Raw genomic sequence first — 22,347 nt, forward strand, 5'->3', positions numbered from 1 at the left:
CAAACTGAGGTGCTGCATGATATACAACTCCAGATATTGCATGTTTGAAGAAACGTTTCCTTTAAGAGTCCAGTGGTGGGGAACCTGTGGCCCTCCATATGTAGCCAAACTATGACTCCCATCAGCATGGCCAATGGTCAATGGGAGATGTAGCTCAGAAACATACAGAGGGCAAGAGGTCCCCCCACTCTTTAACTCAATCAACTTAAACTGGGTGATTTTTGGAAGCTCTACGATTACAAGACACTTACTTGGAACCTGCTGCCCAGGCTGTTGCCACGTCTGATAAGTGCCACCCCAACCCTGCGTCATGAAGGTCTGAGGACCGCTGTGGAGAACAAGATCATTAGTGATTGAAGGGAAAAGGAGCTGGTCCATCCACAATGATGTGTCCATATTAAAATTTGTCAAAAAGGGTTGAAACAGACCATAGTATGCACAAGATTAGCTCTGGACTCGTTTCACTACCAACTCATCAATATTAAAAAAGAACACTGATTCCAGTGGAGTTTTTTTTTTAAAAAAAAAAATCAGGTGTAGAGAATATTTTGCTACTGCCCCCCCCCATGTTGCTGGACTACACCTCCCATGAGCCCCAGCAAGCATGGCCAATGTTCAGGGATGATGAGAGTTGTAGTTCAGCAACATGAGGGCCACAGGTTTCCCATACTTGATTTTAATTAATGGCAAGAAAGTTCCCTGCCCAATCAATAATCCAAGAGTCTTCCTGGAAGGTATCAATGAGCTTTATGATGGGAAGGAAAGTCCCAACTATATTTATTGGCCATCCAAGGCTGCATGTGGCCACAGCCCCTGCCTGCCCCTCCCCCCTCCCAATCCAGGCTCCTCAAAATTACAAAATTTATTTAGGTTTCTCAGGGAAAAGCATAGTCGACTTGTTCTTCTGTAAAAGCATAATGAACCCAGGATGCTGCTTCACAACTACAGCTATATTTGGTGGGCCGGGGAGTGGGGAGGATCTAACGGTGATGGGAATGCAAGCAAGATGGCTACGTACTTTTGGTGAGGTGCAGCAGGTGCTTGGTTGAAGGGGCTCTGGCTGAAACCCCCAGGGCCACCCAGACCAGTACACTGGAGAAGGAACAAACAGGTAATTAATTGACCTTTCTGTCACTCAGGCTACAAGGTAATTGAGAGTGCATCTAAGAATTAAGGAGCTGTGGAAGGCTTCTCAATATGAATAATTTTATTTCATTTAACAGATTTATAAACAGATTCATGGCCAGAGGCTATTCAAAGCAGAGTACAAGATAAAATAGGATAAACACAACAAAACTTGCTTTCTAAAAAAAGCAATAAAATCATTCCTACAAACCTCTAAAAGCAATCAATCCCTGTTTTACAAATCCTAAAGAAACAATAAAATTGTAGTTGCAAATAATTAATATTCCATAAGTGATCAGGTCACCCAAAGGGGGAAGTCTTCTTAAATAAAGAATGCCTTCAAATAGGCATCTGAACACTGTGACATTAGGTGCCTGTCTAATTTTGCTGGTAAATGACTCCAAAATTCTTATGCAAGGTACATAGTGAGTATTGAATGGGGCTCTGGGCCACAGAACAATTTTCCTGTCTGTACAGTGGGAACAACAGTGCTCCACGTCACATAATGGGACTGTGCACCTAGCAAAAATGTTGTTGGCATCCATCTGTCTCGAGAAGTCAAACCGCTGCGTTAGCAGCATCAAATCGACCTCTTCTAGGGTGCAAGCCTGGGCAGTGTGTATGGAGGTCCTTGGCCACCCAGACAACAAAACCCACTTCTCTGCCTTGAGATGTGGTCCAAATGAAAGCAGAGCAATATATTTGTCACCAGCTTGGCTGCAGGAGTTGCCCGAAGTAGGCATACAAGGCGCCATCCAACCATTTTAGGGACTCCAGTCTGGATTTTTGTAGGTTTACTCCTTAGCATTTTCTTCTCTCAAAGGTGTAATGATGACACAATAAAATTATGTAAATGTTTTGGTATCATTGGTCTTTAGTGTATAGTATGATTGTGTGTTGTGCAAGGGTTACATTCTGGGAATGGCATATCTGTCCCTGCGTGACCATCTTTACCTTCTAAGCAAGGCAGAGAGTTTAAAAGCTCTTTCTGTGCCAAGCTTGTGTGCAATTAATTTGCAGGATTTCAAGCAGTTAGTTTTCAACCACACAAGGTTGAAATCACACAAGTTAATTGTGTGTAAGATGTGATCATACTGTATTGTAATCTGCAAAACATTATTTTATTTTTTAAAAAGGAAGAAGCAAACAGAAGGGAAGAGAAGGAGCAGCAACTCACACCAACTTTCTCATCTATGAGGTGTCTCGCAAGCTCAATCTGCTGGGGGACACCCCGAATGGTGAACATCCGTATGCTGGGGTCTGTGCTGGGAGGTGGGTTTCTCTGGAGCTCTACATGGGCCCCAGACTGTTGGTTTATGTTCTTGATATTCTCTCCACCTGCAAGGAAGCAAGAGAGGAGGAAGAAAAGGGAGGTAGAACCTACTCAGTCTTCCACTTTATATTTTCAGCAGTTATCAAAGATGCGTGGAAGTAGGAATATCCAATCACATAGATTAGATCGGTCCTTGCCACCCTGGCATGCCCTTCAGATGTTTTGGACTGTAATTCTCATCATGCTCTGGTCAACATAAAAAATGCAAGCAATAAGCCAATCAAAATATCTAAAAACAATTCCAATACAGATGCACACTGGGATGAGGGAGCTCTTCCATAGGTGTTGGAAATACAACAGAGATTGTGCCCATCTAACATTCAAAGGGGGAGGGAATTTCAAAGGCTAGTGTCAGGAGTCCAGGTTCCAGCTTGATAATACAGTAACGTACGTAATTAAAAAGGAGGATTTATTGCAAAAACAAACAGACAGCTCCGGATGGCTCTAACGAAGCCGCTGACATTATCACTGAAGATGACCCTTCTGAAGACTTCTTCCGGTTCCTACAGAAGATATTGAACTTTTGCACCTTTAATCTCTTGCTTGCCTTCCCGTCTAGCAGCCCTCCCATTCAACAACTCTTCAGACTTATTGGATTAGCTCCAGCCTCTTCCTTTTCTGATAGACTATCTCTGTGTCTGTTCACGCCTGTTTGAGCTTCCTGAGAGCTTTGGCTGTGTTCCAGCCCACTCTCAGTCGTTCCCTTGGCAACCGGCATTCCAATGTCCAGGGGAGTCAGCACTGGCCATTGTTCCACCTGCATCAAATCTAAACCTCTCTGTTCTGCAGCCGGCTGAAAAGTTCCACTTAGGAGCTGGCTCATTCCTGACAGGTAAGGACCACAACACTAAATGCCTGATTCCTATATTCAGGGCCACCTTTTTTTAATTTGAAAAAAATAATAAATTCATTAGTAAGAACTCCCTTGTTTTTCTGTGCCTCTTGCTGCCACTGGGGGGGGGATAGAATTCCCCAAAGCCTGACACCTTCCTGGTGTCTCTATTTTCCAGGGAGAGTTCCGGAATTACAGAAGCCATGCTGATTTCTGATTTGATTCCAGAATGTCCTGCTTGGCCTTTTTCCTTCCCACCATGTCTTGGATAACATTTAAAAGTGGTGTTTGTGTGTATAGGTGCAAAAATGGAGTCCTGTTTATACTGAAAATACAATACCTGCACCAAAGGAAGGAAATGGTGAAGCTGCCATATGAAGCCCTTGCTATTGTTTCGAAGGAAAATGCCACCAATCCACTTTAAATTCTTTAATTGCAATACTTCAGCAGCTAGCCATTTTTTAGGAAACACATTGAGTGTTGATTCATTTATTGTAAATGAAGCCTTACACTGCAAGCCTTTTCTTCTTCGGCAATCACTCGTAGCCTACTACTACTACTACCCCGCCCATCTGGCTGGATTTTCCCAGCCACTCTGGGTGGCTTACAGCAGGCAGGTCCAGCTACAAGTAGCCTGAGATCTACCATCCAATATCAAAAACTTGCAGTGATCTACCACACTCTCCCATTGTCATTCTTCAACTTAGACGCTCCTCTTGAAGGAAATCTCAAAGCCACACCCAGTCAGCTGTGGGACACTGAGCAAATTGTCTGCCGCACCTGGAACAAAAAGTACATCTCTGATGGTAGTGTGCAGACTTGCAAGTTTCACAGTCCCGACTCCTGCAATTTGCAACGTCCTTCCACCAGCCAGGTGGAGCTCTCCGTCTTGAGGTGTGAAGGAGATAAACAGGTGCTTGTCTTTTGAAACATGGCGGGTACACCCCAAATCAATAACAAATCTGGCCTTTGGAGCAGTTTTTCTGGCAAGCAAAACCTTGTTTTCCACCGGCGTGGGCTTTTGCAGCTTGCCCCCCTGCTCCTGGCCATCAGACTTGCCTTTAGCCTTTGGTGAAGCTGTGCCAGCAAACAAAGCCTTGTTTTCCACTGGCGTGGGCTCTTCACCCTCCCTCTGCTTCAGGCCATCTGCAGGCATCTGTCTTTGTTTACCTCTGGCCTTCCGGCCTCTGCAAAGGCGATGACCTTGGTTCCCACGAGAAACAGAGCTCTCAGCTGCCGACTCCTTGGCTCCCCCTGGAGGCTGGAATGCTGCCTGGGTTGACATCACAGTCAGCTCCCCCTGCAGCTTGCAACCGGTGCCCTCAGCATCCCTGCATTCCTTCGCATTCTGGGAAACAGCCAGGACCTCCGATGCATTCACACTCTGGGCATTCAGACTCTGAGCTGGGATGACTGGCAGATGAGCTTTCTTCAAAGCATTCCACATCTGTCGTGCAGTCACGTTGCCAGCAAGCGTTTTAATTTCCTCCAGAGAGACGGACAAGACTATTATGTCTACAGCCGTCGAATTCTGAGCCTTCCATCTCTCTGTCAGAGGAACTGGAGGGGCCTCACACATAGTATGCCACACTCCAAATTGTCGCAGCAAGCTCTCACAGTACACAACCCAGATGTCATAATTGTGCCGATTTAACTTTGGGCACTCTGCAGCTTCTGAGGCTTGTAAAAACTCCATTCCAGGTCTTTACTTGCCTGCTTGGCTCGGCTCCCAGGCCAATTAGACCAGCCGGACATCAGAGACTTTTGCCGGCATTCAGAAAAGCCTTATTTCTTTTTGCTTTTCCACACATACCTCAGCAGTCTGTCGCAGTCTTACTCTCCTGTAAGTGCCGTGAATCTGGGCCCATAACCTGTTGTTGGGATACTGCCAGGGAGACAAAGGCCATCACTGCCTCCACGCCGACTCCGGACTCCGGACATCCATCGACCTCCCGTAGATACAGTATCAGCAAGTAGCGAGCGACATGAGCTCCAGAAATAGATTGCCACATTCCTTTGCTGATGCACACTCTATCAGCAGAATTCACACAGTGAAAGTTGCACAGCAGGAGAGCATATTTACAAGTTTATTCAGCGTTGGTCAGAACAAAGAACAAGCATGACCGCCTGCTAGCGTGTTCAGGCACAGAGAGAGAGAGAAACGAAAGCAATAGCAAACATAAACATCCTGTGAACAGGAAATACGCAGACTCTGACTCACACAGCCTGCTCCCTCTTAAGGTGGAACGGAAATATCCTAACAGTTGCTTCCATAAAACCTGAAAAGTTCATCCTAAATTAATATATTTTTTAAAATACATACTTTGTATACTTGTAATAACATAAGAAAATAACATTGAGGACAGGGTCCTATATAATCAGAACATGATGCACAGATTGTTGTTCACAAAAAGCTCATGCCATAATAAATGTGTTAAACCTTTAAAGTGCCCCAGGACTCTTGCTGTTTTTCAAATGAGTCGGGGGCACATGTCAACCACAACGGTTTCCCCCATAGTTCGAAGCAGAAATTGGGTAAACTCAACTGCAGAGTTGACAGCCTTCAAACACCACCTTAAGAACTGGACAAAACCTCTAGAAGCCCTTTCCCCTGGATCCAACCCACCGCTTCCTTTCGAGTAAACCTAAACCAGCCCTTTCTCTCTTGGAGGAGCCAGCGCACACACCTTCCCGCGTGGGTGGGATGGCAGCAGCTAGGAAGGGTCCCCCCTCCCTTGAAGGTGAGAGAGCTCATCGGTCTACAGCAGGGAGGGAGGAGGAAATGCAGTCCTCTCCTCGAGGGCTGGATCCTGGAATGTCCAGCACCATCTCCCTCCCTCCCTCCCTCCCTCTCTCTCTCTCCCCAAAGCAGCCCTTTCTCTCAAGGAGTGCACTGGGAGCCAATGTACATCTTTTAGGACCAGTGCTCTATGGTCCTGGTGGCTACTCCCAGTCACCACTCTAGCTGCTGCATTCTGGATTAATTGTAGTTTCCAAGTCACCTTCAAAGGTAGCTCCACATGGAGCGAATTGCAGTAGTCCTAGCGGGAGATAACCAGAGCATGCACCACTCTAGTGAAACAGATTCTGGGCAGGTAGGGTCTCAGCCGGCATACCAGGTGAAGCTGGTAGACAGCTGCCCTGGACACAGAATTGACCTGCACCTCCATGGACAGCTGTGAGTCCAAAATGACTCCCAGGCTGCGCACCTGGTCCTTCAGGGGCACAGTTACCCCATTCATGACCAGGCAGTCCCCACACCCGCCTGCTCCCTGTCCCCCAAAACCAATACTTCTGTCTTGTCAGAATTCAACCTCAATCTGTTAGCCGCCATCCATCCTCCAACAACCTCCAGGCACTTACACAGGACCTTGACTGCCCTCACTGTTTCTGACTTGAAGGAGAGGTAGAACTGGGTATCATGCACATACTGGTGGACACCCAGCCCAAACCCCGATGATCTCTCCCAGCAGCTTCATGTAGATGTTAAAAAGCATGGGGGAGAGGATGGAACCCTGAAGCACCCCACAAGTGAAAGCCTAGGGGGATGAACACTCATCCCCCAACACCACTTTCTGGACACGGTCCAGGATAAAGGAGCAGAACCACTGCATAGCAGTGCCCCCAGCTGCTCTAGACGGTCCAGAAGGATGTCATGGTTGATGGTATTAACAGCTGCTGAGAGATCCATGAGAGATCCACTATGGCACTTCTTTTGTTTCACTTTTACTTAATGTCAGATCACCCACGTCCATAGAGATGAACACCAGGTCTAAGGAATGTCCGCAACTATGAGTTGGGCCAAACTTATTCAGGGACAGCCACATGGAGGCCATGCTTCCCACAAAATCCTGAGCAGCCCCTTGTAATGTCATGTCAGCATGGATTTGTATTTTTGCTTGCATTTCTGAGGGGACATTCAGGCGTAATAGTTCTGATTTTGTTTTATTGATAAATAGTCCAGCTATTTCCCCAAATGATTCAATTTCCCTGGTGGCCTCTGACAAGGATGTCTCTGAGTCCAAAATCATCAGGGCAATATCATCCACAAAGAGGTTCAATAATATTCTACGTCTATTTCTTAATATTCCTTTTATTTTCTGATTAGTTCTGATAACACTAGCCAGTGCTTCCATTGACACTGCAAATAATAAGAGCATCCTTGTTTGGTGCCTCTTTGCATGCTCAAGTATTCTGAGTCTTGTCCATTTACCTGTATTCCTGTTCTGCTACTGCTGTGCAGATTTTTAAAAATTAGTATAAGGTCATTTCCAAAGTTCACTTTAGATAGCAGCTGGAATATTTTCAATGAAATTTGTCAAAAGCCTTGTGGGCATCTAGAGAGGCTATTGCACAGGGTATTCCTGAGGCTTTTTCATTGTACGCTGCATTCTGTATAGGATCTGCTATGTGTCTATTACAAACCTTGCTTGAACAATGTGGATTACGTTTGGTAGTATTTTGCACTCTATCTTCTAATATTCTTGTTAATTCTTTTGCATCTTGTCCAATTAAGGAGATAGGCCTGCATGGTTCTAGATTTTCTGGATCTTTACCTGGTTTCAGTATCACAACGATTATAGAATCTTTCCATGATTTAGGCACTGTCTTGCCAAGGAATACACTGTAAAACAATCTTTGCATATGGGGGAATATCTCAGTTGTTTTTTGTTTGTTTGTTTTTAATTTTCCAGGTAAACCACCCATGTCTGATGCTTTATGTGGTTCAAGTTTCTTGATTGCTTTAGTTATATCTTCCAGCATTACTGGTGCTGCTAAGGACTGCTTTTGTTCATCTGTAATTTTCTCTAACATACTAGTTTCTATGTATTGTTGGATTGAATCCAAGTTCAAGTTTTCCTTTGTATATAGTTTATTATAAAATGTTTTGAATTAATTTTTGAACAATTTAGAATGAAATATTTGTGAGCCATTGTTTTTAGAGACCTGATTCTATTTTTGAGATTTCACTGTTTTAACTAATATGCTAATAATTTATAATTTTTAGCACCAAATTCATTAAATTTTTGATTTAGCTATTGCAGAGACAGATATTTTCACAATTGCTAGTGTCTGTAATTCAGCTCTTTTCTGTATTTAATTTGCTATGTGATTTTTTTGTTCCCAATTTGTTTATGCAGTTCAAGTTTAATGATCTCTGTCATTAAAGTGTCTCTCATTTTGTTTCTTTCCTTTTTAATACAGATGCTTGTACTTATAAATTCACCTGTAAGAACAGCCTTTAGTGTATCCCATAGTAAGGCCTCTTCATATTGTGCAGGATCGGAGACATGAATGGGGTGGTATCTACAAATATGGACAAAGCGCAAAGCCAAAGTATAACAAAAGAGGGCAGACTACCAAAGACTTTTTTGAACTAACTGACAATATGGATTTGATTGATATTTGGAGAACAAAAAATCCCCTAGGTAGAGAAGGGACTTTCTTTTCTGAAGCTAAAATGTCATGGACAAGAATTGACCAAATATGGATAACTAGAGGACTGGCTCCGAAGACTAGAAAAGTGGAAATCTGCCCAAAAACCTGCTCCGACCATAATGCAGTAAAGATGGAAATGAGACTAACTACGACTGGTTCCTTCAGATGGAAGATGAATGACACCTTACTAAGAGATCAAGAGATTGTTAAGAAGGCCCCCCAAAAATTGAAGGACTATTTTGAAGTAAATCTGAAAACTACAGTGGAAAAAAAGGGTAATCTGGGACGCACGCAAAGCAGTTATGGGGGTGTTTCTGATACAGCAGAATGCAATAAAAAGGAGAACTCAAAATGAGAAAAAAGACAGAATTTTGGAAAAAATAAAAGAAGGAGAGAAAAAGCTAAGATCGAAACCAAAGTCACAGGAGATCTTGAGAGAAATTAAATTATATCAAGTACAATATATGAAATTAGTAAACAAGGAAGTCAAATGGAAAATTAAGCAAATGAGGCAAAAAACTTTTGAATCGGCAAATAAATGTGGAAAACTGCTGGCATGGCAGTTGAAAAAAGACAGAAGTTGAATACGGTCACTAACCTTGAGATAGAAGGGAGAAATATCCAGAATCCTGTGGAGATTAGAAAGTGCTTCCAGAGATACTTCAAACAGCTTTATACACAGGGGCCGCAGAAAGAGACTGATATAGACCAATTTTTAAGAACTAATGGATTACAAAAATTATCTCAAGAAAATAAGACAATATTGAACTATGAGATAACGGAACAGGAGATTAAAGGTGCCATCCAGAACATGCAATTGGGCAAGTCTCCAGGGCCGGACGGGTTAACCTCCAAGTACTATAAGACTTTGAAAGACTATTTAATTCAACCATTAAAGGAGGTGTGCAATGAGATTATGGAGGGGAAGAAGGCACCGGAGTCGTGGAAAGAAGCTGTGATGGGACGATGAGCTGCTTGTGCGTAAAATGCAAGTCCCTCAGAGTTTGATCAGGTTTTCAAACCTCTGCCTGTGACGGAGCCCCTCCAGCATGGCTGCGTCAATCACTAGTAGAATCCGAAAGTGGCTGCTTTCGGAAACGTTTCCAACATAAAAGCTCCTTAACGGAAACACGTCGTCTGGCCTCTCGGCGTGACAGTTTCCGTCGAGGTGTGGGTGTCCCTATAGGAGGTCCTGAGACCTCCCCACTGGTTTCGCTTGAAGCGTCTCTGAGCCATCCCTCCGACTCACTTTCCCTTGGAGTTCTTACTCGCCCTCTACTGGTTCCCTCTTCCGCTGCTACTGCTCTCTCAACCTCAGGGAGCCTTTGCACCTGCGGCGCTTTAGATGTCAGTTCCCTGACATCCACCTCCCCTCCAGGGCCCCCTTCACCCCCTCCCGTCTCCTCTCCTACTGGCGGTGAGGAGGTAAAACCCCTGAAAGAACCTCCCTCATCTTCCGACGTCGCGAACACTTCCTTCCACTTGTTGCTGTTCCTACTCTCTAGGTACTCTTCGTCATCAGAGTCCACTCCATCTTCCAACTCCGACTCCGCGAACCCTTCCATTTCCTCTTCCTCATCGGTGGTGCCGAAATACTCCCTCCTAAACCTTGCTATAGGCTGAGGTTTCCTCGGGAACCTTTGGTGGAACGTTTCTGTTAAAACCTCGTCATTGACTTCCTCTGCACTTACCCAGGTGTTTTCTGACTCCGGTTCCCCTTCCCACGCCACCAAATACTCCACCTGATTACCCTTCCACCTGGAATCGAGGATTTCCGCTACATGGTTGCGGCGTTCCCTCTCTTCCAAGGCTGGTCCCCTGACGTGCTCCCCTTCACGTCCCCCCCTGTATGGTGACAGTAACGACCTGTGGAACACTGGGTGCAATTTCATGTGGTTGGGTAATCGGAGTTTGAAAGCTACCGGGTTGACCTGCTGAATCACCTCAAAGGGTCCCAATCTTCTGGGCCTCAGTTTCTTACAACCCCCTTTGAACGGCAACCCTTGGGTTGACAACCACACTTGATCCCCCACCCTTATGGTTTCACCTTCCCTTCTGTTCTTGTCTGCCTGCTTCTTATATTGTGCCTTGGCCCTTTCTAAGTTGAGCTGGAGCTGCTGATGGATGGCTTCCATCTCTTCTACAAAATGTTCAGCCGCTGGAACGCTCCATCTCTCCCCTCCTTCCCCTGGAAATGCCCTGGGGTGACACCCGTAATTAGCCAAAAAGGGACTCATCCCTGTGGACACATTCTCCGCATTATTGTAGGCAAATTCTGCCAACGCCAACTTTTCGACCCAATCGTTCTCTCTGTCATTGACATAACACCTAAGATATTGTTGAAGAATGCCATTTGCCCTTTCCGCCTGCCCGTTGGTTTCAGGGTGCCGGGCAGTTGAAAAATTAACTTCCACGTGTAGCAAGCTCATGAGCTTCCTCCAGAACCTGGAAGTAAATTGTTTGCCTCGATCTGAGATCACCCTCGAGGGAGCCCCGTGCAACCTAAAGATATGTTCCACAAACAACTTCGCCGTTTCTTCCGCCAGTTCCCGTTGCCCCACCAGCGCCGCCCCACACACCCAGCGGTCCTCCGGGATGACATGTCTCTCTTCGATCACCTCCTCCCCTTCCCAATATTCTGGTTTGCGTGAGAGCGCATCCGCCCTGACGTTTTCTGGGCCTGGCACATAACAAATCTCAAAGTTAAATTTGGAGAATTCCTGTGCCCATCTCACTTGTCGTTGGTTGAGCACTCGAGCTGTTCTCCAATACTCTAAATTTTTGTGGTCGGTGCACACTTGCACCTTGTGTTGTGCCCCAATTAATAAATGTCTCCACCTCCGGAATGCTTCGTGAATGGCAAGTAGTTCCCTGTCATACACCGTGTAATTCCTCTCGGACTTATTCAGTTTCCGCGAGAAGAATGCACACGGTCTCCACTCCGACGCACTCCTCCCCGGTTGAAGAAGGACCGCCCCTATAGCCCGGTCGGATGCATCTGTTTCCACTCTCATGGGTTTTTGTAAATCCACATGCAGAAGTTGTTCTTCCGAGGCGAAAGCCCTTTTCAGTTCTTCAAAGGCTCGATCCGCCTCCACCGTCCAAACAAATTTCTTCTTGCTGCTGAGGCAGTCGGTGATGGGCGCCGTCAAGTGGGCAAAGTTCTTGATGAACTTCCGATAAAAGTTCCCAAACCCCAAGAATCTTTGCACGTCCTTCTTGGTCTTCGGTGTCTTCCATTCCAGTACCGCTTGAACCTTGCCTGGATCCATGGCCAATCCCTTGTCTGACAAGCGGTACCCCAGGAATTCCACCTCCTTGGTATGAAACTGGCACTTCTCCAGTTTCACCCACAGCTGGTTGGCTTGCAGCCTGCCCAACACTTCTCGAACGTCCCTCACATGCTGTTCCTCATCTTCCGAATACACCAACACGTCGTCTAAAAAGGCCACACAGTTCTTGTAGAGCAAAGGTCCCAGAACGTGGTTTATAAAAGCTTGAAAACAGGCGGAGCCCCCTTGTAGACCGAAGGGCATAACGAGGTATTCAAAGGCTCCCAAAGGGGTAAACATGGTGGTCTTCCATTCATCTCCCTTCCTTATGCGTATCAGATTGTACGCCCCCCGCAGGTCCAGTTTTGTAAAAATCTTTCCCTTCCTTACTCTGGTCAAAATGTCGTCAATTCGGGGCATAGGGAAAGCCAGGGGCTCCGACACTGCATTGAGGCCCCTGAAGTCACACACCAGTCTCGGTTTGTCTGTGTTCTTTTTGTCCACAAAAAACACTGGGCTGCCCCCCACCGCTCGGGACTCTCTGATGAAACCTCGCTTCAAGTTTTTGTCAATGAACTCCCTCAGCTCCTGCATCTCCCTGTCTGACATGGCGTACAGCTTGCCTACTGGGAGTTGGGCCCCTGGGAGTAGGTTGATTTGACAGTCAAAGGGTCTATGCGGTGGCAGTTTGTCTGCTTCCCTTTCGCTGAATACGTTGCTCAGATCTGCGTATTGCGGGGGCACCTTCCCTTTGCCCATCACTTCCATCCCCGCTAGGGTGACTCTGTCTCCTCCCGAGACCTTCCCCTCCTTGCAGTGTTCTAGGCAATGCGCTGACCCAAAGGAGACCACCCTCTGATGCCAGCCCACTAGCGGATCGTGTAGCGCCAGCCAGCTCATCCCCAAAATGATGGGCGCTCCTCCCAGGATGGCCACATTAAACGCTATCTGTTCGGTGTGCCTTGCCACTCTCATTATCATCGGGACAGTCTGTTGGCTAACTTCTCCCCCCAACAGCTCTCTGCCGTCAATCGTAGTCACCTGCAAGGGGTTACTTAAAGGGATGGTCTGTATCTGGTGCTCAGCTGCAAACTCCTTACTCATGAAATTACAGGAGCTGCCTGAATCCAAAAGCGCCTTGACCTTTAGTGGGTGTCCGTTTGGCAGTTCTAGTAACACCTCTATCACTAAAGCAGGTCCGGGAGGTTCTGGCATGGGCACTTTCATTGCTCTTTGGCCTGGCTGCTGTGCCCCGACGGTGGCAGCCAGGCGTTGGCTTTTACTTGCTCCTTGCTTTCCTCTTCCTTTCCCCCAACAGCTCCTGCCATCCCTTGCCATTCCTTTCTTTGTGGGCAGACTCTGGCAAAGTGCCCTGGCTGTTGGCAGAGATAACATCTCTTGGCGCTCTTTCCCTCCTTCTTCCGCCCTTCACTGGGATTTGAAACTGCGCGCGCCCGCGCTGTTCCAACTTCCATCGGCTCTGCCGGCGGGAAAGATGGCTCTGGAATGTCTGGAATGCGGAACTCCCTCCAACGGTCTCCTTTCCCTTCCCGCCTTTCCAAAGCCCTCGCCTCCTGGCGCGCTCCTATGGCCAGCGCAGATTTGGTTAATTGGTCCATAGACTCCGCCCTGGGCCCCCGGGAAAGCTCATCTTTGACGGTTGAAGAAAGCCCCTCTTCGAAAAGCATTTGGATGGGCTCCGCCGATAGGTCCCACCCCAATTTATGAATCAGCATAGTAAATTCAGTCCAGTACTCACGGACAGATCTGCTTCCTTGCTGGCAAGCCATTAACTGCCTTCGCACCACCCCCTGCTCAATATCGCTGGAAAACATCAGGTCCATGGCACGAAAAAACTTCCTCGTGTCCTTTAAGATCTCATTATTCGCTGCCATCAGGGGTCTAACCCAATCTTTCGCCCCGGATTCGAGATGGCCAATCACATACGCCACTCGCGATTCCTCGTCGGGGAAGTCATCAAACTGCAAGTTTAGAGCGTATTGCATCTCTGTTCTAAAGGCATGATAGTTCCTGGGATCCCCCCCGAATTTCTGCACCAATCCTGGTACCTTTCTGGCGAGCGGGGTGGTTTTCTCCTTTCCCTTTTCTGCATCCTGAGCCCTCCTCTCCTCAAGCCTCGCCGTTTGCAGCGCCAACTGGATCTCCAACGCTCTGTACCTTTCTTCCAGGCTTGGACCCCCTCCAGCTGCTCCTGCACCCCCGGTTCCGGCTGGGTTGCTCATGATGCTTCTCTCTGCACAAGCTGGCTTTCGGTGACTTTCGGATTGCTGTGATGGGACGATGAGCTGCTTGTGCGTAAAATGCAAGTCCCTCAGAGTTTGATCAGGTTTTCAAACCTCTGCCTGTGACGGAGCCCCTCCAGCATGGCTGCGTCAATCACTAGTAGAATCCGAAAGTGGCTGCTTTCGGAAACGTTTCCAACATAAAAGCTCCTTAACGGAAACACGTCGTCTGGCCTCTCGGCGTGACAGTTTCCGTCGAGGTGTGGGTGTCCCTATAGGAGGTCCTGAGACCTCCCCACTGGTTTCGCTTGAAGCGTCTCTGAGCCATCCCTCCGACTCACTTTCCCTTGGAGTTCTTGCTCGCCCTCTACTGGTTCCCTCTTCCGCTGCTACTGCTCTCTCAACCTCAGGGAGCCTTTGCACCTGCGGCGCTTTAGATGTCAGTTCCCTGACAGAAGCTTTCATCACACTCATACCAAAATCCGAAGCTGAAAAGGCACAACTTAAAAACTACCGTCCCATATCCCTTTTAAATGTGGATTATAAAATTTTTGCAGATATTTTAGCCAATAGACTGAAAAGAGTGTTAAATGAAGTAATACACAAAGACCAGGCAGGCTTTCTCCCAGGTAGACATTTGTCTGATAACACAAGGAACATTATTGATATATTGGAGTTATTGCAGACGAATACTAATACAAAAGCAGTGTTAATTTTTATTGATGCGGAGAAGGCCTTTGATAATATTTCTTGGAGTTTTATGAAAAAAAACCTTAAGGGAATGGGTGTGGGACGAGGGTTTGAAAATAGTATAGAAGCAATCTATTCGGAACAAAAAGCAAAACTGATAGTTAATAATGTGGTGTCAGAAGAGATTAAAATTTAAAAAGGAACACGACAGGGTTGCCCTATCTCTCCATTGCTATTTATCTCGGTCCTGGAAGTGCTCTTGAATATGATTAGGAAGGACCAGTTGATTAAAGGAATTCAGGAGCTAAACAATATAAACTTAAAGCCTTTGCAGATGACCTGGCTTTGACCTTACAGGAGCCAGAATCTAGTACAAAAAGAGTTTTAGAATTGATTCAGGAATTTGGTCATGTGGCAGGATTTAAACTAAACAAGCAGAAAACTAAAGTATTGGAGAAAAATATGACGTTAATGGAAATAGAAAGGCTTCAGAAAGAGACAGATTTAAACGTGGTGAAGAAAGTGAAATACCTAGGGATAAATATGACAGCCAAAAACCTGAACTTATTTAAAGATAATTATGAAAAATGTTGGTCAGAGGTAAAAAAAGATCTAGAAATTTGGTCAAACTTAAAGCTCTCCTTGTTGGGTCGAATTGCTGCTATAAAGATGAATGTATTGTCAAAAATGTTTGTCAGGGAACTGCCATCGGAGAGTCAGGTGGTGGAAGGGCTCAAGGAGGTTAGGAGACCCTCGGATGCTGAGGAAGGAACCAGCAGGGGGAGAGAGAGAGTTCCCGCAGAAACTCAGTCGGAGGGATGGCTCCAAGATACTTCCAGTGAGAACAGCGGAGAGGTTTCAGGACCTCCGCTGGGGACGCCCACTCCGCGCAGGAAACTGTCACGCAGAGATTCCAAAAGGAGAGTTTCCGTTAAGGAACTCCTATGTTGGCGCAAATTCCGGAAGCGCCCACTGACGGATTCTGCCAGCGATTGAGGTAGCCATGCGCCCATGGCTCCGCGGACGGGGAGAGTTTAGAAACTGATTGCAGAAGTTAAGAACTCAGCCATTTACGCACAAGCAGCCCCTTAACTCATCACAGCAATCCGTCAGTCTTCGACGCTGCGTGTGCGAAACAGAGGCATCATGAGCAACCCAACTGGAGACGGAGCAGTGGGAGGAGCTGGGGTGGGACCAACTCTGGAGGATAGAAACAGAGCGTTGGAACACCAGCTGGCACTGCTAACGGCGCGTCTTGAGGAGAGGAGAGCTCAGGATGCACAGGGGAAGCCCACCCCCATCGCAAGGAAGGTACCGGGGTTGGTACAGAAATTCGGGGGTGACCCAAGAAACTACCAAGCCTTTAAGACAGAAATGCAATATGCACTCAATCTGCAGTTTGATGACTTTGCCGATGAGGAATCGAGAGTGGCTTTTGTGATTGGGCACCTCGAGGGGGGAGCTAGAGAATGGGTGAGGCCCCTGATGGCATCGAATAATGATGCCCTAAAGGACTTGAGGAAATTCTTTATCGCGATGGATTTGATGTTTTCCAGCCAGATTGAACAGGGCGTGGTACGCAGACAGTTAATGGCATGCAAACAGGGGAATCAGTCCGTCCGAGAGTATTGGACACGGTTTACCATGTTCATACATAAATTGGGGTGGGACCTGTGTTCGGACCCGATTCAAATGCTGTTTGAAGAAGGGCTATCCCTGGAGGTGAAAGACGAACTTTCCCGCGCGCCCCGGCCGGGGTCTATGGATCAGCTGACTAAATCGGCTCTTGCGATTGGATCACGCCTAGAGGCAAGGGCTCTGGAGAAGCGGGAAGGGAGAGGAGAGCGTTGGAGTGATTTCCACATTCCTGAGATGCCAGGGCAACCTTCCCCGCCAGCGGAACCAATGGAGATTGGCACTGCGCGCGCGCACGGCGTTTCAAACGTCCACGAAGGGCGGAAGAAGGAGGGGAAGAGCGCCAAAAAATGCTACCTCTGTCAACAGCCGGGACATTTTGCTAGAGTGTGCCCACAAAGGAAGGGATGGCAAGGAATTGTGGGAGCTGTTGGGAGTGAGGAGGAGGGGTTTAAGGAGCAGGTAAAAGCCAACGCCTGGCTGCCAGCGACAGGGCACAGCAGCCAGGCCAAGGATCAGTGAACGTGCCCAAGCCTGAACCCCAAAGAGCGGCTCTGGTAGTAGAAGTACTGCTAGAGCTCCCCAATGGACATCCACTCACGATAAAAGCCCTATTAGACTCAGGCAGCTCCTGCAATTTCATGAGTAGGGAGTTTGCATCAGAGCACCAGATACAGACGCTGCCCTTAGGTAATTCCTTGCAGGTGACTACGTTTGATGGGAGGGAACTTCTGGGAGGGGAAGTGAGCCAACAAACGGTCCCCATGACAATGAGGGTGGCAAGGCACACGGAAGTCATTGCCTTTCACGTAGCCACTCTGGCGGGGCCGCCCATCATATTAGGGATGAGCTGGCTGGCGTTACATGACCCGCTAGTGGGATGGCACCAGCGGACAGTCTCTTTTGGATCAGCTCATTGCCTAGAACACTGCAAGGGAAGAGAAACTCAGGGGTTGGCTAGAGCAAGTCTGGCAGGGATGGTGGTGGGGGAAAAGAGTGAAATACCACCACAATACGCAGACCTGAGGGATGTTTTCAGCGAGAAGGAAGCAGATAGACTGCCCCCGCATAGACCCTTTGACTGTCAAATTAATCTACTCCCGGGAGCCCAGTTACCAGTGGGCAAACTGTACGCTATGTCGGACAGGGAGATGCAGGAGTTAAGGGAGTTCATAGACAAGAACCTGAAACGAGGGTTCATCAGGGAGTCAAGAGCGGTGGGGGGCAGCCCAGTGTTTTTTGTGGACAAAAAGGACTCCAAAAAACCCAGATTGGTTGTGGACTTCCGGGCCGTCAATTCGGTGTCAGAACCAGTGACCTTTCCCATGCCCAGGATTGACGACATTCTGACCAGGGTGAGGAAGGGAAAGATTTTTACCAAGCTGGACCTGAGGGGGGCGTATAACCTGATACAGATGAGGAAGGGGGATGAATGGAAGACCACCATGTTCACCCCCTTGGGGGCCTTTGAGTATCTCGTTATGCCCTTCGGACTACAGGCGGGCTCAGCCTGCTTTCAATCCTTCATGCATCACGTCCTGGGGCCTCTGCTCTATAAGAACTGTGTGGCCTTCTTAGACGATGTGTTAGTCTACTCAGAGGACGAAGAGCAGCATGTCCGAGATGTCCGGGAGGTCCTAAGCAGGCTGCAAGCAAACCAGCTGTGGGTAAAGTTGGAGAAGTGCCAGTTCCACACCAGAGAGGTGGAGTTCCTGGGGTACCGTTTGTCAGACAAGGGGTTGGCCATGGATCCCAGTAAAGTCCAAGCGGTACTGGAATGGAAGACACCCAAAACCAGGAAGGACGTGCAGAGATTCCTGGGGTTTGGAAACTTCTATCGGAAGTTCATCAAAAACTTTGCCCACTTAACGGCGCCCATCACCGATTGTCTCAGTAGTAAGAAGAAAATCGCCTGGACGGAAGAGGCGCAGCGAGTGTTTGAACAGCTAAAGAAAGTGTTTGCGTCGGAGGAGCAGCTCTTGCACGTAGATCTACGGAAGCCGATGAGGGTAGAGACGGACGCATCGGATCGCGCGGTAGGGGCGGTGCTTCTCCAGCCGGGAAAAGACGAGTCGGACTGGAGACCGTGTGCCTTTTTCTCGCGGAAGTTGAATAAATCAGAAAGGAACTACACAGTGTACGACCGGGAGCTGCTCGCCATTCATGAAGCTTTTCGACGGTGGCGACACCTGCTGATTGGAGCGCAGCACAAGGTGCAGGTGTGCACGGACCACAAAAATCTGGAATATTGGAGAACGGCCCGAGTACTGAACCAGAGACAAGTGAGATGGGCACAGGAGTTCTCCAAATTCCATTTTGAGATTCGCTATGTACCGGGACCAGAGAACGTCAGGGCGGACGCTCTCTCCCGAAAGCCCGAGTATATGGAGGGGGAGGGAGCGCCCGAAGAAAGACATATCATCCCAGAGGACCGCTGGGTTTGTGGAGCAGCATTGGTGGGGCAAAGGGAACTGGTAGAAGGGACAGAGAATGATGAATACGCCCAGGATAAACTCAGAGGGCTCAGGGGAGCCGGGGAGAACACGGGGGTTTGAAGAAAGGAATGGGGCGTTGTATTACAAAGGGGCATTGTACATACCGGAAGGGGAATTGAGGGGTAGAGTGCTCAAACAACTACACGACAGCCCCACCGCAGGGCACTTTGGGCAGCACAAAACCATGTGGTTAGTTACCAGGCAGTTCTGGTGGCCCAAGGTGAGGGAAGATGTAAGAGAGTATGTAAGGAGGTGCGACCGCTGCCAGAGAGCAAAGGGGGAGAGGGTGGCACCGGCGGGTTTACTGGAACCATTACCCACACCTGAACGGCCATGGGAAGCAGTTTCCATAGATTTTATGACGGATTTGCCCAAATCCAAGGGGGAAACGGCTGTCATGGTAGTAGTAGACCAGTTAACCAAGATGTGCCACTTTATAGCCTGCTCACATGCGGTAACAGCGGAAGAAACCGCCAGGTTGTTTATAGAACACATTTTTAGGTTGCATGGCGCCCCCTTGAGGGTGGTCTCAGACAGAGGGAAACAATTTACGTCCAGGTTCTGGAGGAAGCTCATGAGCTTACTGCACGTAGAGGTCAATTTCTCGACCGCCAGACACCCAGAAACAAACGGGCAGGCGGAAAGGGCAAACAGTATTCTGCAACAATATCTGAGGTGTTATGTAAATGACAGAGAGAATGATTGGGTAGAGAAATTGGCCCTGGCCGAATTCGCCTACAATAACACGGAAAATGTGTCCACGGGCATGAGTCCATTTATGGCCAATTATGGGTGTCACCCCAGGGCCTTTCCAGGGGAAGGAGGGGAAAGATGGAGTGTACCAGCCGCGGAACATTTCGTGGAAGAAATGGAAGCCATACATCAACAGCTAAAATTGAATTTGGATAGGGCCAAGGCAGAATTCAAGAAGCAGGCAGATAGGAGCAGAAGGGAAGGCGAGACTATAAGGGTGGGGGACCAGGTGTGATTGTCAACAAAAGGGTTGCCATTCAAGGGCGGGTGCAAGAAATTGAGACCGAAACGACTGGGACCCTTCGAAGTTATACAACAGGTCAATCCGGTGGCCTTCAAACTCAGGCTGCCAGACAACATGAAATTGCATCCAGTATTCCATAGGTCATTACTGTCACCGTACCGGGAGGGGCGGGAATCTTGGGGACGTGAAGGTGAGGTTCCCGCGGCACCGGAAGTAGAAGAGAGGGAAGGCAGTAGTCATGTAGCAGAAATACTCGACTCTCGGTGGAAGGGTAAACAGGTGGAGTACTTAGTGGCATGGGAAGGGGAACCAGAGTCCGAAAATACCTGGGTACCGGCAGAAACGATTGATGATGAGATTTTAGTAGGAACGTTTCATCTCCGGTACCCAAGGAAGCCTCAGCCCTTGGCTAGGTTCTGGGAGGAACACTTCGGCACCACTGACGAAGAAGGGGAGTTCGAGGGGTTCCCAGAATCAGGACAAGAAGAGGAACAAGAATCAGAGGGGGAAGAATATTCAGGAAGAAGGGACAGTAGTAGGTGGAGGGCGGTTTTCGAGTTATCCGAAGATGAGGAGGAGTCTTTCAGGGGGTTCCCAGCCTCGCCACCCAGAGAAGAGGGGGAGACGGGGGGTGAGGGGGGTCCTGGAGGGGAGGTGGATGTCAGGGAACTGCCATCGGAGAGTCAGGTGGTGGAAGGGCTCAAGGAGGTTAGGAGACCCTCGGATGCTGAGGAAGGAACCAGCAGGGGGAGAGAGAGAGTTCCCGCAGAAACTCAGTCGGAGGGATGGCTCCAAGATACTTCCAGTGAGAACAGCGGAGAGGTTTCAGGACCTCCGCTGGGGACGCCCACTCCGCGCAGGAAACTGTCACGCAGAGATTCCAAAAGGAGAGTTTCCGTTAAGGAACTCCTATGTTGGCGCAAATTCCGGAAGCGCCCACTGACGGATTCTGCCAGCGATTGAGGTAGCCATGCGCCCATGGCTCCGCGGACGGGGAGAGTTTAGAAACTGATTGCAGAAGTTAAGAACTCAGCCATTTACGCACAAGCAGCCCCTTAACTCATCACAATGTTGTTTTTGTTTCAGACCCTGCAGATTGTGGACAGGATGGACTGTTTCAAGAGGTGGCAGAGAGATATTTCCAAATTTGTCTGGCAGGGCAAAAAGCCCAGAATAAAATTTAAAATACTGACTGATGCTAAAGAAAGAGGGGGGTTTGCCCTACCAGACATGAAGTTATATTATGAATCAGCAGCCTTCTGCTGGATGAAGGGCTGGCTACTTCTTGAAAACACTGACATTTTGGATTTGGAAGGGTTTAACAATGCGTTTGGGTGGCATGCATATTTGTGGTATGACAAAGTTAGAGCTCATAAAGCATTCAAGAACCATATTGTCAGGAAAGCAGTTTTTAATGTCTGGACAAGGTACAAAGATTTATTAGAAAACAAGACCCCAAGGTGGTTGTCACCTATGGAAGCTAAGGCTCTGAAAAGACTCAATATGGAGGCCAAATGGCCGAAATATTGGGAGATACTAGAACATGATGGAGACACATGGAGATTGCAGAGTTTTGAGAAACTAAAAGATAAAGTGCGAGATTGGCTACACTATTACCAAATCAGAGAGGTCTTTAATATGGATAAAAAAATAGGTTTCCAGGTGGAAAAATCGAAATTAGAAACGGAATTGTTAGAACCTAAAACTAAGGTATTGTCAAGAATGTACAACTTGCTGTTAAATTGGAATACTCAGGATGAAACGGTCAAATCAGCTATGATTAAATGGGCACAAGACATTGGTCATAACATTATGTTTGCTGACTGGGAACGGTTATGGACCACTGGTATGAAATTCAAGGCATGTAATGCCTTGAAAGAAAATATTATGAAAATGATTTATAGGTGGTACATGACACCAGTCAAGCTTGCAAAGATATATCATTTGCCTGACAATAAGTGTTGGAAATGTAAGGAAACTGAGGGAACATTCTTTCACCTCTGGTGGACGTGCCCAAAGGTTAAGGCTTTCTGGGAAATGATATATAATGAACTGAAAAGGGTATTTAAGTATACCTTTCTTAAGAAACCAGAGGCCTTTCTCTTGGGCATTGTTGGCCAGAAGGTGTTAAAGAAGGATAGAACCTTTTTTATGTATGCAACAACAGCAGCAAGAATACTTATTGCAAAGTATTGGAAGACACAAGATTTGCCCACCTTGGAAGAATGGCAGATGCAACTGATAGACTACATGGAACTGGCAGAAATGACTGGCAGAATCCGAGAC

General features: G+C 47.6%; 1 protein-coding gene across 7 annotated transcripts in view; it reads right to left on the bottom strand.

The window, feature by feature from the left end:
- LOC309361292 (far upstream element-binding protein 3-like) overlaps nt 1-22,347 on the bottom strand; it is a 390,387-nt gene that overhangs the window by 93,970 nt on the left and 274,070 nt on the right. For all 7 annotated transcript variants that reach the window (XM_081896183.1, XM_081896187.1, XM_081896186.1 and 4 more), the window contains 3 exons: nt 2,303-2,463; nt 1,019-1,092; nt 252-328 (listed from right to left, as the gene is read on the bottom strand). In XM_081896183.1, coding sequence (XP_081752309.1) covers nt 252-328; nt 1,019-1,092; nt 2,303-2,463 — 312 coding nt within the window. The remainder of the gene's footprint in view (nt 1-251; nt 329-1,018; nt 1,093-2,302; nt 2,464-22,347) is intronic.

Source organism: Podarcis melisellensis (assembly GCF_964234715.1).
Source record: "Podarcis melisellensis genome assembly, chromosome: W".
NCBI classification, from domain to species: Eukaryota; Metazoa; Chordata; class Lepidosauria; order Squamata; family Lacertidae; genus Podarcis; species Podarcis melisellensis.